This window comes from Bos grunniens, chromosome 23 (assembly GCF_055505025.1).
Source record: "Bos grunniens cultivar Pamir isolate PY7600 chromosome 23, Bosgru_T2T1.0, whole genome shotgun sequence".
Classification (NCBI taxonomy): Eukaryota; Metazoa; Chordata; class Mammalia; order Artiodactyla; family Bovidae; genus Bos; species Bos grunniens.
The window spans coordinates 5123019-5138703 of record NC_141187.1 but is presented as its reverse complement, the minus strand read 5'-3'; the positions used below and the strand labels follow the sequence as shown (position 1 = coordinate 5138703).

Here is a 15685-nt window from a genome sequence, read left to right as displayed (position 1 = left end):
TTATATATAGTGACCTTGCTAAAGTCATCTGTAGCTTTTTTTGTAAATTCCTTAGGATATTGTATGTGGACAATGGTGTAATCTGAGAATTAAAATAATCTCATTCCTCTTTGCCAATCTATAAATCTTTCATTCTTTCACTGGCCTTACTGTAGTGCACTTAGCTTCTACTAGGATGTTGAATGGGAATGGTGAGAGAAAATATCTTTGCCTCATTTCTGACCTTGAGGGAAAGCAGTTAGTCTTCTACTGTTAAATACAATGTTAGCTCTTCTTTATCAAGTTGAGAAAGTTCCCTTCCACTCTGAGTTTATTGAACCATTTTTTTCCCCTCATGAGTGGCATTTGAAGATCATCAAATGCTATTTCTGCATCTGCTGAGGTTATCATATTATTTGTCTTTTTTTTTTAGTCAGTTAATATAATGGAAAAACATGCTTAGCTTTCTAGTGTTAATACAACCTCACATTCCTGGGATAAACTCTTACATTTGGTCACTGTATTAGCCTTCTAGAGCTGCCATACCAGGATACGACAGATTGGATGGCTTAAAAAACAGAAATTTATTTTCTCACATTTTAGAGGCTATAATCCAAATCTTGCATGCTAGGCTTCAGCATTATGCAAACCAAGAACCTCCAGACGTCTAAGCTGGGTTTAGAAAAGGCAGAGGAACCAGAGATCAAATTGCCAACATTTGCTGGATCGTAGAGAAAGCAAGGGAATTCCAGAAAAACATCTACCTCTGTTTTATTGACTCCAATAAAGCCTTTGACTGTGTGGATCGTAACAAACTGAGGAAAGCTCTTAAAGAGATGGGAAAACCAGAACATCTTACCTGTCTCCTGAGAAACCTGGATGTGGGTCAAGAAGCAACAGTTAGAACCCTGTATGGAACAGCTGATTGATTCAGGATTGAGAATGGGGTACGACAGAGCTGTCCCCTGTCACCCTGCTTGTTTAACGTATACACTGAGCACATCATGAGAAATGCCAGGCTGGATGAGTTACAAGCTGGAATCAAGATGAGCGGGACAAACTTCAACAACCTCAGATATGGCCGAAAGCAAAGAGGAACTAAAGAGCCTCTTGATGAGGGTGAAGGAGAGTGAAAGAGCCGGCTTAAAACTAAATATGAAAAAAAACTATGATCATGGCATCCGGCCCCATTACTTCACGGCAAATAGAAGAGGAAAACATGGAAGCAGTGACAGATTTCCTGTAAAATCACTGTGAATGATGACAGCAGCCATGAAACCAGAAGGTGATTGCTTCTCAGCAGGAAAGTTATGACGAACCTAGACAGCATGTTGAAAAGCAGAGATATTACTCTGCCAACAAGGGTCTGCTTCGTCAAGGTTTGGTCTTTCCAGTGGTCACATACTGTTGTGAGAGCGGGACTGTAAAGAAGGCAGAGCACCAAAGAACTGATGCCTTCGAACTGTGGTGCTGGAGAAGACTCCTGAGGGTCCCCTGGACTGCAAGGAGATCCAACCCGTCCATCCTAAGGGAGATCAACCCTGATTACTCATTGGAAGCCCTGATGCTGAAGCTGACGCTCCAGTATTTTGGTCATCTGATGCCAACAGCTGACTCATTGGAATAGTCCCTGACGCTGGGAAAGATTGAGGGCAGGAGAAGAGGGCGTCAGAGGATGAGATGGCTGGATGGCATCACCAATGCAAATGACATGAACTTGGGCAAATTCAGGCGATGTTGAGGGACAGGGAGGCCTGGCGTGCTGCAGTCCATGGGGTCGCAAAGAGCTGGACACAACTGGGCGACTGAACAACAACAACCCTAAGTTGCTACTAGGGCTGGTTTCTGGTGAGATGTCTCCTGGCTTGCAGAAGGCCCTCCTTGATGAGTTCTCACAGCCTTGCCTCTGTGGACCTGCAGTGAGAGAAGTCTCAGGTCTCTCCCCTTCTTCGTGCAAGAACACCAGTCCTTAGGATTAGGGCCCATTTTTATGACCTCATTTAACCTTAGTTATCTCTTTAAAGGCCTTGTCTCTGACTATAGTCATATTGCAGCTTAGAGCTTCACCTTAAAAGAGTTTGGCCAGGATAGGATGGGGAGGACACCAGTCAGTCTGTGACAGTCATGATGTATTATTTTTATCATATATTGTTGTATTTGATTTGCTAACTTTTAAGGATTATTGTATCCATATTCATGAATGATATTGGTATTAATATACAGTTTTCCTTTCTTATAATGCCCTTGATTTTGGTATCAAGGTGATGCCTCATAAAATGAACTGTGAAGTGTTTGTTCCTTTTTTACTTTTTTGGATGATTTTTGTAAATTTGATATTCATTTTCATTTAATATTTATTATTCATGAATATTTAATATTTTTATTTAATATTTAATATTTTATTTAATATTCATGAAATACTAAATATTTCATGGAAATCACCAAAGTACACATTCAGTATTGAATTTTTCTTTTGGGTAAAGTTTTTTATTCTTTTGTTTTTATTGACCTCTAATTGATTTATAATACCATGTTAGTTTCAGTTGTACAGCACGGTGATTCAGTTATATACATATAGGCATACATATACATGTATAGGCATATACATATATTCTTCTTCAGATTCTCTTCCCTTATAGGTTATTACAAAGTACTGAGTATACTTCCTTGTGCTATACAGTAGGTCCTTGTTGGTTACCTATTTTATATAATGTAGTGTGTATATGTTAATCCCAAACTCTTAATTTTTTCTCTCCCCCTTCCCCTTTTGTAAGAACAAATTTGTTTTCTGTGTCGTGAGTCTCTTTCTATTCTGAAAATAAGTTCATTTGTATCTTTTTTTTTTCAGATTCCACATATAAGCGAAATCATGTAATATTTGTCTTTCTCTTCCTGACTTCACTTGGTATGATAATGTTTAGTTCCATCCATGTTGTTGCAAATGGCAATATTTCATTTTTTTATGACTAACAGTCCATTGTATATATGGACTGTTACACATCTTTGTCCATTCATCTGTTGATGGACATCTAGCTTGCTTCCACGTCTTGGCTATTGTAAATAGTGGTGCAATAAACATTAAGATGCATATATCTTTTCAAATTATAATTTTCTCCAAATATATGGTTAGAAGTGGGACTGCAGGGTCATATGGTAATTCTAGTTTTTTTTCTAGAAATCTCCATACTGCTCTCCATACTGTAATATCAATTTACATGCCCACCAACAGTGTAGGAGGGTTCCCTTTTCCCTACACCCTCTCCAGCATTTATTATTTGTAGACTTTTGATGATTGTCATTCTGACTAGTATGAGATGACACCTCATTGTAGTTTCTGATCTGCATTTCTCTAATAATTAGTGATGTTGAGAATCTTTTCTGTGCCTGTTGGTCATCTGTATATCTTCTTTGGAGAAATGTCTATTTAGACCTTCTACATATATTTTTTTGTTTGTTTCTTTGACACTAAGTTGTATGAACTCTGTATATTTTGGAGATTAATTCCTTGTCAGTTGCTTCACTTACAAATATTTTCCACCAGTCCAGGGGTTGTCTGTTTTGTTTATGGTTTCCTTTATTGTGCAAAAGATTTTAAGTTTAATTAGATCCCATTTGTTTGTTTGTTTCCATTACCCTAGGAGACAGATCCAAAAAGATAATGCTGCAATTTATGTCAAAGAGTATTCTGCCTATGTATTCCTCTAGAACTTCTATAATGTCTGGTTTACATTTAAGTCTTTTATCCATTTTGAGTTTTTTGGGGGTCATGGTGCTAGAGAATGTTCTGATTTCATTCTTTTACATGTAGCTGTCCAGTTTTCCCAGCACTGCTTTTTGAAAACTGTCTTTTCTCCATTGCATATTCTTGCCTCCTTCGTTATGGATTATTTTACTAATGGTGTGTGAGCTTATTTTTGGATGTTCTATGTGTTCCATTGATTTATATTTCTGTCTTTGTGCTGGTGCCATACTGTTTGATTACTGTGGCTTTATAGACTGTGTGAAGTCAGGGATCCTTATTTCTCCCACTCTGTTTTTCTTTCTCAAGACTGCTTTGGGTATTTGAAGTCTTTTATGTTTCCTTATAGATTAAAAGCAATTTTTGATCTTGTTCTATCAAGAAATGCCATTGGCATTTTGATAGAGATTGCATTGAACCTGTAGATTACCTTGGGTAGTATAGTCATTTTGACAGTATGAATTCTTCCAGGCAAAGAACATGGTGTATCTTTCCATTAGTCATCTTTAATTTCTTTCATCAGCATGTTAGTTTCCATTGTACAGGTCTTTTACCTCCTTTGTTTGTTTAATTTCTCGTTTCTGATCTTTTGTTGTTAGAATATAGAAATACAAGAGGTTTCTGTGTATTAACTTTATATCTTATAACTTCAGCAGATTCATGGGTGAGCTCCAGTTTTCAGGTAGTGTCTTTAAGATGTTCTAACTAGTACAGCCACTATGGAGAACAGTGTGGAGATTCCTTAAAAAACTGGAAATAGAACTGCCTCATGATCCAGCAATCCCACTGCTGGGCATACACACTGAGGAAACCAGAAGGGAAAGAGACACGTGTACCCCAATGTTCATCGCAGCACTGTTTATAATAGCCAGGACATGGAAGCAACCTCGATGTCCATCAGCAGACGAATGGATAAGAAAGCTGTGGTACATATACACAATGGAGTATTACTCAGCCATTAAAAAGAATACATTTGAATCAGTTCTAATGAGGTGGATGAAACTGGAGCCTATTATACAGAGTGAAGTAAGCCAGAAGGAAAAACATAAATACAGTATACTAACGCATATATATGGAATTTAGAAAGATGGTAACAATAACCCTGTATACGAGACAGCAAAAGAGACACTGATGTATGGAACAGTCTTATGGACTCTGTGGGAGAGGGAGAGGGTGGGAAGATTTGGGAGAATGACATTGAAACATGTAAAATATCATGTAAGAAACGAGTAGCCAGTCCAGGTTCGATACACGATACTGGATGCTTGGGGCTAGTGCACTGGGACGACCCAGAGGGATGGTATGGGGAGGGAGGAGGGAGGAGGGTTCAGGATGGGGAACACATGTATACCTGTGGCGGATTCATTTTGATATTTGGCAAAACTAATACAATTATGTAAAGTTTAAAAATAAAATTAAGATGTTCTATGTATAGTATCATGTTGTCTGCAAATACTGACAGTTTAGTTTCTTCCTTTCCAACTTGGATAACATTTCTTTCTTTTTCTTCTCTGAGTGCCAAAGGTAGGACTTCCAAAACTATGTTGAATAAAAGTGATAAGAGTGGACATCCATGTACTGGTCCTGATTTTAGAGGAAATGCTTTTCACCATTGAGTATGATGTTAACTGTGGACTTTTCAAATAAGCCTTTATAATGCTGAAGTATGTTCCCTTTATATCCCCTTTCTGGAGAGTTTTTGTCATAATAGATGTTAAATTTTATGAAAATTTTTTTGAGTCTATTAATATGACCATATTTTTTGTTCTTCAGTTTGTTGTTTCATCACACTGATTGATGAGTTGGTATTGAAAAATCCTTTCATCCCTGAATTAAGCCCCATTTGATCATGATGTTTGATCCTTTTAATGTACTGCTGGATTTGGTTTGCTAGTATTTTGTTGAGGAATTTTGTGTCTATGTTCATCAGTGAGATTGGCCTGTAATTTTCTTTTTTTGGTGGTATCTTTGTCTTGTTATCAGGGTGATGTTGGTATCATGGAAAGAGTTTCGAAGTATTCCTTACTCTGCCATTTTTGCGAATAGTTTCAGAAGGATTGGCATTAATTCTTCTTTTAATGTTTGATAGAATTCTCCTGTGAAGCTATCTGGTCCTAGGCTTTCATTTGTTGGGAGTTTATAAATCATAGATTCAGTTTCAGTATTTGTAACTGATCTATGTATATTTTCTATTTCTTCCTAGTTCAGTCTTAGGCAATTGTACCTTAGAATTTTTCCATTTCTTCTAGATTGTTCAGTTAATTGGCATCTGGCTGCCTGTAGTATTTTTCTGCATCTATTAATATGACCATATTTTTTGTTCTTCAGTTTGTTAACTTTGAACTGTGGTGTTGGAGAAGACCCTTGAGAGTCCCTTGGACTGCAAGGAAATCCAACGAGTCCATCCTATAAGGAAATTGAATATTCTTTGGAAGGACTGAAGCTGAAACTCCAATACTTTGGCCACCTTATGCGAAGAACTGACTCATTTGAAAAGACCCTGATGCTGGGAAAGATAGAAGGCAAGAGGAGAAGGGGATGACAGAGAATGAGATGGCTAGATGGCATCACTGACTTGATGGACATGAGTTTGAATGAACTCCGGGAGTTGGTGATGGACAGGGAGGCCTGCGTGCTGCAGTTCATGGGGTTGCTAAGAGTCAGACACGACTGAGTGACTGAACTGAAGGTTACGTTGTTTGAGATTTCTTGTTTCCTGAGATAAGCTTGTATGGCTATAAATGTCTTAGAGCTGTTTTCTGCATCTTACAGGTTTCTGAAATTTTTATTTAGAAATACTTACTTATTTGACTGTACCAGGTCTTAGTTGCGGCATGCAAGATCACTAGCTGTGGTGGGTGGTATCTTTCAGTTGTGGTGTGCAAACTCCAAGTTTCAGCATGTAGAATCTAGTTCCCTGACCAGCGATCAAACCCAGGCCCTCTGCTTGGGGAGCATGCAGTCAGAGTGGACCACCAGGGAGGCCCGTCATTGGTTTTGGATTATCGGGTTTCATTTTCATTTGTCTCTAGGTATTGTTTAATTTTCTCTTTATTTCTTCAGTGACCCATTGGTTGTTCAGTAGCATAGTAGTAACTTCCACATATTGTGTTTTGCATGTTTTAAATTGTAGCGGATTCTTAATCTCGTAATATTGTGGTCAGAAAAGATGCTTGATAAAAATTTCAGTTTTCTTAAATTTACCAAGGCTTTGTGTTCCAGCATGTGATCTATCCTGGAAAATGTTCCATATACACTTGAAAACTGTGTATTCTGCTTTCCGATGGAATGCTCTATGAATGTTAATTAAGCCTATATGGTCTAATGTATCATTCAAAGCCTGTTTCCTCATTTTCTGCTGATCTATTGATGTGAGGGGTTAAAGTCCCCACTATTACTGTGGTAGTGTCAATTTTTCCTTTCATGTATGTTAATATTTGTCTTAAGCATTGAGGTGCTCCTATATTGCTGCATATATATTCACAATTATTTTGTATTCTTCTTGGGTTGATCTCTTGATAATATGTCATGTCCTTGTCTCTTTAGCAGTCTTTAAATTGTTTTATCTGATATGAGTATTGCTATTCCAGTTTCCTTTTGATTTCCATTTGCATGGAATAACTTTTTCCACCCCCTCACTTTCAGTCTGCAGGTGTTCCTAAATCTGAAGTGGATCTCTTGTAGACAGCATACACTGGGTCTCATTTAAAAAAAAATCAATTCAAGCAGTCTGTGTGTTTTGGTTGGGGCATTTAATCTCTCTACATTTAATGCAATTACCTATATATAGTTGCCATGATGTTGTTTTATTGCTTTGTATGTTTTTGTAGGTCTTTTTATCTTCTCTTCCTCTTTTGTTCTCTTCTCTTGTGATTTGATGATTATCTTTAATGTTGTGTTTGGGCTATCTTTCTTTTTTGTGTATCTATTGTAGATTTTTGGTTTGATCACCACAAGGTTTCGATATAGCAGTATGTATGTATGTGTGTATATATAGACACAAATACATATATATAAAAATATATATAATTTGGTGTATATGTATATATATATATAAATTAAAATTTTGGTTCAAGTTGATCTCTCAATTTCAAACATCATGCCTTTGCACTCTCCTCCTCTCATGATTCCTGGTTTTGATATATTTGTGTGTTGATGATTTCCTGCTTTTACTATATGTTTGCCTTTACTGGTGAGCTTTCCCGTTTTGTAATTTTCTTGTTTCTAGCTGTGGCCTTTTCCTTTCCACCTAGAAAAGTTCCTTTAGCATTTGTTACACAGTTGGTTTAGTGGTGATGAATTCTAGCTTTTGCTTGTCTGTAAACATTTTGATTTCAGCTCTTAACTTTCAATTAACCTTGCATTCCTACAGCAGGGTGCACTCTGTAGATGAGGGTAACTGTAGACCTGCCCTGGTCTCAACTGTTTCAAACCTTTTTGGCTCATAACCTTGAAACATCATAATCTATGGCCCTTTCGTTAAGTAAGACACCGTTGCTTCTAATTTGCTGAGAGCAGTCAGTGTAGACAGGTAACGTAACTCCCGTCCAGTTTTACTGAGACGTAACTTGGACTGCAAGGAGATCCAACCAGTCCATTCTGAAGGACATCAGCCCTGGGATTTCTTTGGAAGGAATGATGCTAAAGCTGAAACTCCAGTACTTTGGCCACCTCATGCGAAGAGTTGACTCATTGGAAAAGACTGTGATGCTGGGAGGGATTGGGGGCAGGAGGAGAAGGGGACGACAGAGGATGAGATGGCTGGATGGCATCACTGACTCGATGGACGTGAGTCTCAGTGAACTCCGGGAGTTGGTGATGGACAGGGAGGCCTGGCGTGCTGCGATTCACGGGGTCGCAAAGAGTCGGACACGATTGAGTGACTGATCTGATCTGAACTGATGTACAGTGCTGTGTAAGTTCCAATGCTAACCACCTTATTTTTCGCAGTCCTTCCTACTCAAAAGGCATGTCCCTTTCCATAGGGCCAATTCCTCTACCCTGACGTCTGCAGAAGGCACTGAAAGTGAACCAAAAAACAGGTGGTCCTGCAAATCTAGTCCATAACGCCAAGGTTATGAGATCAAAGCCTAAGGACAGCCGATGACAGGATGTCAGCAGGGCTCTGAGCGGCAGCCACACAACAATTTCCTTGCTCTCTTTCTCCAGCTGGTGGAACACTCCTAATCACTTCTGGTTGGTGGCTGCCAGATTAGAATTGGATTTTGCTCATTATTTAAAAAAAAATTTAATGTAGTTCGTTTATGATGTTGTGTTAATTTCTGCTGTACAGCGGACTGATTCTGTTTTATAGTCATATTCTTTTCCACTACGGTTTATCCCAGGATATTGAATACAGCTCACTGTACTATGTAGTAGAACCTTGTTATTTATCCATCCCATATACAATAGTTTGCATCTGTTAACCCCATGCTCCCAGTCCTTCCCCTCCCACCCAACCCCTACGGCAACCACCACCGTGTTCTCTATGTTTGTGAGTCTGTCTCTGTATTGTAGGTCTTTTAAAGTTCTTAATATGCCTCAATTTATCTTTAACAGACCCAATCTTTACACTGATTTTTAGTGCTGCGAGTCAGTCCAATGTCATGGTTTTAAAAAAAGAAGGAAAGAATGCAAAAAGACAAAAAGAAGAGGAAGAGAAGGCAATGTACATAGGGAGGAGGAGGACAGTTTACAGGAGGACCTCGGAAGTCAGGATGAGGCTCCAGAAAACAAGCATTCAAGAGGAAATAAACATCAGACATCAGAGAGTGAAAAGTTCCCCACAAGGCAACTGCTAGTGACTGGGAACAGCTCCCGAAGACTCTCAGGAATATTTTAAACCACTTACCTTTCTCCCAAAGTGTATTTTTCTGTTACAAAAAGGCAAAATCCCTAGGTCTTTAACAGGGGCAGCATTCAAATGAGCTGAGATAAAATTATGTTCTTAAATTTGTCTCTGAACACGTAAGCATATTCAAAGCACCAAAGGAGTAACAACTTCAACTGCCTTCTCAGATGACGTTTTTACAATCAAAATGCATGAATTATAACACACGATCTCTTAGGTTAGAACTATGCTTCCCATCAAAGGCACACATTTGAGGCCCATGCTTTGAGAAAGAAGTTTTTGTCACTGAAAGAAGTACTGAATTTCTGTCCGTGGAGATTCCAGGTCCTCTGTGATAAAGGTCACGTGAGGAAAACATGATTATCACCTTGAACCTGATCACCACCACTCCCACTTGTGAAATAAATTGACAATGTCACGAGGGAAGTCATAACTGGTCATGGTTCCAAAGGAACCATTTGCTATCCTTCTAATCATATTTGATGCCATTTTAAATACAACTCTACCATTTGATTCTTAAATGTACGCAGGCTAAAAGGATATAACTATATTACCTTGTCATACATTCCCTGCTTTCAGTTCATGTTTTTTAGTGATTTAACTTTTCCCCTTTTGAAGAGAAGAGGGCTGGGGACCCTGTAGGCTCAGTGTCACCAACAGTGGCTGGCACATGGTTGGCACTTTTGAATTAAAAGTAGAATGACTGTTATTTTATCATTTGTTCATTATATATTATATCCTTGTGTTTCTGTCCCCCAAACTTAGCCTATCACACTGTTACTAAAGAGAGATCATCCATATAACATTTATTTAAAACAAATAAATGGAAAAAATTCACCTTAAAGAATCAGTTATTCCATATGTTCATGTGAATATGTTTTATTAAATGCATACTATAATAATATCTTTCTATAGTATGTGAGTATACATAATAAATTAAAAGGTATATATTTATTAAATATAGATATAATACCAGAACATGATTATTTCAGATGAGAAAATCAAAATAAACCCATTTTTAAGTCTCTTTTGGTCACTCCAAATGGATATTTGCTCATAAAAAAATACACGGATTTGTTTTTTTTTTCCCTGGGGAAAAAAATTAATTCCATAGCAATGTAGTTAAGGGACATATTTTATTTCATAGCTTTTCCGCAAGCAAACTTGCTTTGATACAAAATGAGTTCAATGGTACAGGCGCTACTGTCCACTCAAGCAAAAGAAAACCTCACATTTAGATGAATGCACTTTATGATGATACTCTTACAGGATACTAGGTCTCAGGTCCAGGTGGCCTCTGGCCTCAGGTGAAGCCATGGGCGCAGAAATGCACAAGAGTCTGGGAGTCTCAGAGCATGGGAAGGCGCGGAAAGGAACCTCCTGTGAGTTCTGTCAGCAGGAGGATAAGAACCGTGGTGGGTGTGTCTGTCTTTCTGCCCCCCATCTCGCAGTTCACACTGACATCATCTCGGAACAGATCCCTGGGGGTGTCTGTTGGCTTTTCGGGGTCTCCAGAGAAGCAGGGGCGTGTCATGAGGTATCCTTCACATTAGCGCCCAGTGGAGGGCTGGCTGCCGGGAGGCTGTGGACTTACCTTCAGGTACCGTGTGCTCAGTGTAGGAACCTCTATGCCTGTCAAACACTCTCTCCTGCCTCACAGAGGGTGTGAGTCCAACCCCAGACTATCTGACCCAAAATCATACAGAGGAAAGAAAAAGACAAATACACAGATAAGGCCATCTGCAGAATTTTTAAACTCACCTCTTGCAATATTTCACAATAATCTCTACATCATATGTTACATCTCTCAGACTTAAATAGTAAAGGCTTCAGGAAGGGCCATGGCGGAACCAACTGCACTATCTCTTGGAGGACTTGTCCAATTTGCTGGCAGGTGATTTCCTCTGGGGCGTGGGGATTTTGGAAGGCTTGGCTCCAGGCGGCCGAGAACCTGCTCGGGGCGTAGGCCTGTGTGTTGGGGGGACAGTCTCCACGTCGGAGCCCGCGGACTGGATCTCCGAGATGTCGAAGTCCGAGGCGTCACTGCCGCGGCGGCTGCTGGCCCGGCTGCCGGCTTTGCTGCCGGCCCGGCTCCCGGGTCGGCTCGGCGTCCTCCTGGGATCTGAGCAGAGAGAGGGCAGAGACAGGTCATCCTGCCTCCTGCGCCCCCTGCCACCAGTTCTCGAAGCTCAACACCACACTCAATCTCAGCCAGTCTGCTGAACACCCAGGAGGTGCTCAGGCAATACCTGTGGGTTTTATGGCCTTGCTGTGACCCTTAAGTGGATGAAATATACAAAAAGCTGGATACACACACAAAGTGGAGGTTGGGAGCCATCCCACTTAAACAGGAATTCCACTGACTGGACACAGATGGAAGGATTAGATGTATTGAACTGGAGACTGTGTTTTCCAAAGTGTGGCAGGTCTGCCCTAGGGATGTGTGCAGTGCAAATGCACAGCACGCACTTGGTCAAAGTTTTACCTGCAGATAAGGAATTCAAAGCAGAGGGGAACGGAAGACAAAAAAATTTGTTTAAAGAAGCTTCAGGCTTGCTATAAAGAAAGCTGAGCGCCAAAGAATTGCTGCTTTTGAACTGTGGTGTTGGAAAAGACTCTTGAGAGTCCCTTGAACCACAAGGAAATCCAACCAGTCCTTCCTAAAGGAGATCAGTCCTTGAGTGTTCATTGGAAGGACTGATGTTGAAGCTCAAACTCCAATACTTTGGGCACCTGATGCGAAGAACTGATTCAATGGAAAATCCCTGAGGCTGGGTAAGATTGAAGGCGGGAGGAGAAGGGGACGACAGAGGATGAGATGGTTGGATGGCATCACCGACTCAATGGACATGAGTTTAAGTAAACTCCGGGAGTTGGTGATGGACAGGGAGGCCCGGCGTGATGTGGTCCATGGGGTTGCAAAGAGTTGGATACGACTGAGTGACTGAACTGAACTGAACTGAGGCTTGTTGTGCTCAGGACCCTGGAGTCAGAACCAGAGTGGTCGGGCTCTTCCAACCACCCAAAACAGCCCAGTGCAATTATCAAGCAGCAAAGGAGGCCAGACCTTCTGGCCTGAAAGGGTAGATCCTGTTGTAGCTTTTCTTTGATTTCACAGTCACTCTCTCATCTTTCTCTGGTACTTTCTGAAAGGGAATTTTTGAGTCTCTTATTCCCCTTGGCTCATTGATCCCCTATCTTAAATGGATGACTGGGACCACCTGTCATTTCAGAAGCACACAGCAGCATCAGTTCGTCTTCCCTGACTAGGAAGAAACGGGACTCCCACCTTTAGATCACATCAGGGAGGAAGCACCCCAGACTCACCGGCAAACTGGGTCCGCACTCTGGCAGCTGCGGTGGTGATCAAGCCACTGTCCTCCCCGGAGTGGAAGCCTTTCCCTGACAAGTATCCCGGAAGTCGGAGCTTGCTTCCCTGTATCGGTGTCCCCTGTGGTTAAGCAGGAAAAAGACATTTCAGACACTGCGTTTGTCCCATGATCCTCCACCGACACCGCTTCGCAGGCTGTGGGAACCCTCCGCTGACACTTGAGAGGTGGAGGGGACAGCCTACCGGTTAACAAGGCACTGGGCTCCCACCTACGAACTTCTTGTTCTCTCCCTGCATTCAGAGGGAACCCTCTAAAGGAGATGAGTCCATGTCGGAGATAAGATATGAAAATAGAGGTAACAAACTGTGAGTATGTTAGTATCTCTCAGACAGTCAGTGAATATCACAGAGTTCAGAGTTCAGCCAAAAGAAGAGGATGGTGATTACATGGTACAGAGAGAAGATGGGGCTCTGAAAAATTGTGTTTGGATTATCTGCTGCTTGCAAGGCTTTTAGGGACCAAGACAGAAATAAACAGAACAGAAAGAAAATAAGAAATGCTTAGACAGCCATCATTTAAACCAACAAAATGGCCCCCAAAAGTGACACTTTATTAATCTGTAAGACGTCACTTTTATCCCTTGGCCCTGTCACTTTCTATGGTCCTCACACACAAGATACCTTACACCATTTTGGGATGATTCTCTTAAAATTCTTACAAGCGTTCAAGCAATCACAGCTATGAAATTTTTATTGTAAGTCTAAAATCACTGCACTTTTTCTTCATCACGACAACATTTTGAAAATTCTCCCAAAGTTAAAAAAAGAAAAAACAAATCTCCTGAGAAGTATAAGGATATCGCATCCCTCAATGAGCTCACAGTCAGGGAGCTGTTTGGAGGAAATAAATCTATATAATTATATGTGCTTTTTAAAATTAATTTTCCTTTATCAAATACTTTTAAATGCTTAATAAAGCACATGTAAGACCTCCTGATACATCAGACTTGCAATTTGTTAATATTAGTGATATTCATAATTCATTTACATACTCTCTATACATTTAAGTATAGAATGTAAATAGAATTCATATAGATTACTTGAGTGTTCAAAATATTATCACACATCTAACCACAACCAATCCTCACACTTACCTAATCACTTTTTCACAGACATGAAAGAGGAGGGCTTGAGGAGGGCAGTAACTTCCCCAAATGAAGTCTGACAGCTCTGCTTCAGCTAAATCCCTAACTGAGAATCTCAGCAACGCAAGAGAGACTGAGGACTCGCAGGTGATGAAACATATTATGCGAGGTGACAGTTCCTGCCCCCGGAACACCAAAAGCACTCGTCAGGTGCCTTGACGCGCTTGATTTTATGATCACAAAGCTACTCAGTCCTCTGAAAGACCCCTCCACGGAAGGATACTGTTGTTTTGTCTCATGAGGCTACTTGAAATCATACCTAGTTTTCTATTACCTAAAGACTTTAATTTGGGTGGGGGGGTGGTTTCCATTTTTTAAAAACTTGAACTAACGGAGTAGCACAGCCCTCAATATTTATTTATTTATTTTTGATTTTATTTTATTTTTAAACTTTACAATATTGTATTAGTTTTGCCAAATAGCGAAATGAATCCGCCACAGGTATACCTGTGTTCCCCATCCTGAACCCTCCTCCCTCCTCCCTCCCCATACCCTCCCTCTGGGTCATCCCAGTGCACCAGCCCCAAGCATCCAGTATCGTGCATCGAACCTGGACTGGCGACTTGTTTCATACATGATATTATACATGTTTCAATGCCATTCTCCCAAATCTCCCCACCCTCTCCCTCTTCCACAGAGTCCATAAGACTGATCTATACATCAGTGTCTCTTTTCCTGTCTCGTACACAGGGTTATTGTTACCATCTTTCTAAATTCCATATATATGCGTTAGTATACTGTACTGGTGTTTTTCTTTCTGGCTTACTTCACTCTGTATAATAGGCTCCAGTTCCATCCACCTCATTAGAACTGATTCAAATGTATTCTTTTTAATGGCTGAGTAATACTCCGTTGTGTATATGTACCACAGCTCTCTTATCCATTCATAAGCCCTAAATATTTAAAACAAACATCTCACGTAAGGTTCCCTCCTCTGCTTTCAGTTCTGGCCACAACAGATCCATCAGAAGTGACACCTCGAGACAGAACATGTGATACTAAACAACATTGCTCACTCGGGGGAAGGGAGAGGGACGAGGGGCTGGGGATGAGGACTGGTTTGTGCCTGATTCTACCTCCATCAGCAATTTCCATTTACGTCATTCCGGTCTCAGGAGGGCAATGATATTTCCTCTGCCTGCCTCTCATTATGAGTGTGAGGGTTAAATAATACGTAAGAAAGAGTTTTGGAAAAGCATAAAAGGGTTTTGAGTGGTACTAAGTTACTTGCATCCAAGAGTCCTTGCCTTTAATATGAAATGCCTCCTTGGTTTCAGGAAGAGTTATTTAGAGATTCTCTCCCACCCAATTCTTGTGATTCTGGTCAAATATGTGCCTATGTTTATCATTTTACAGAGAAGTTTCTTTAAAAGACGTATGGTTGACTTCCAGTTGAACATAAATGATCTGATATAGGAGTTAATCTTGGCAAATCTTATATCACCTAAATATCTTATCCCCATAGAGCATGTCATTTAAAAAAGAGCACACTGACTAAAAATCATCAAGTCTAATAAAGACATACACCTTTTGAGAAAGAGAGATAACTTTGTGCCTACCTTAGCCCCTGACCTCCGGCA

At 40.3% G+C, this 15685-nt stretch overlaps 1 protein-coding gene across 1 annotated transcript in view; it reads right to left on the bottom strand.

Annotated features, from left to right (window-relative positions):
- Window positions 1-10686: 10686 nt before the first annotated feature.
- Window positions 10687-15685, bottom strand: part of DST (dystonin) — a 406366-nt gene continuing 401367 nt past the window's right edge. The window contains 2 exon segments of the mRNA XM_086370990.1: window positions 10687-11691; window positions 12897-13020. Coding sequence (XP_086227116.1) covers window positions 11429-11691; window positions 12897-13020 — 387 coding nt within the window. The 3' untranslated portion in view covers window positions 10687-11428.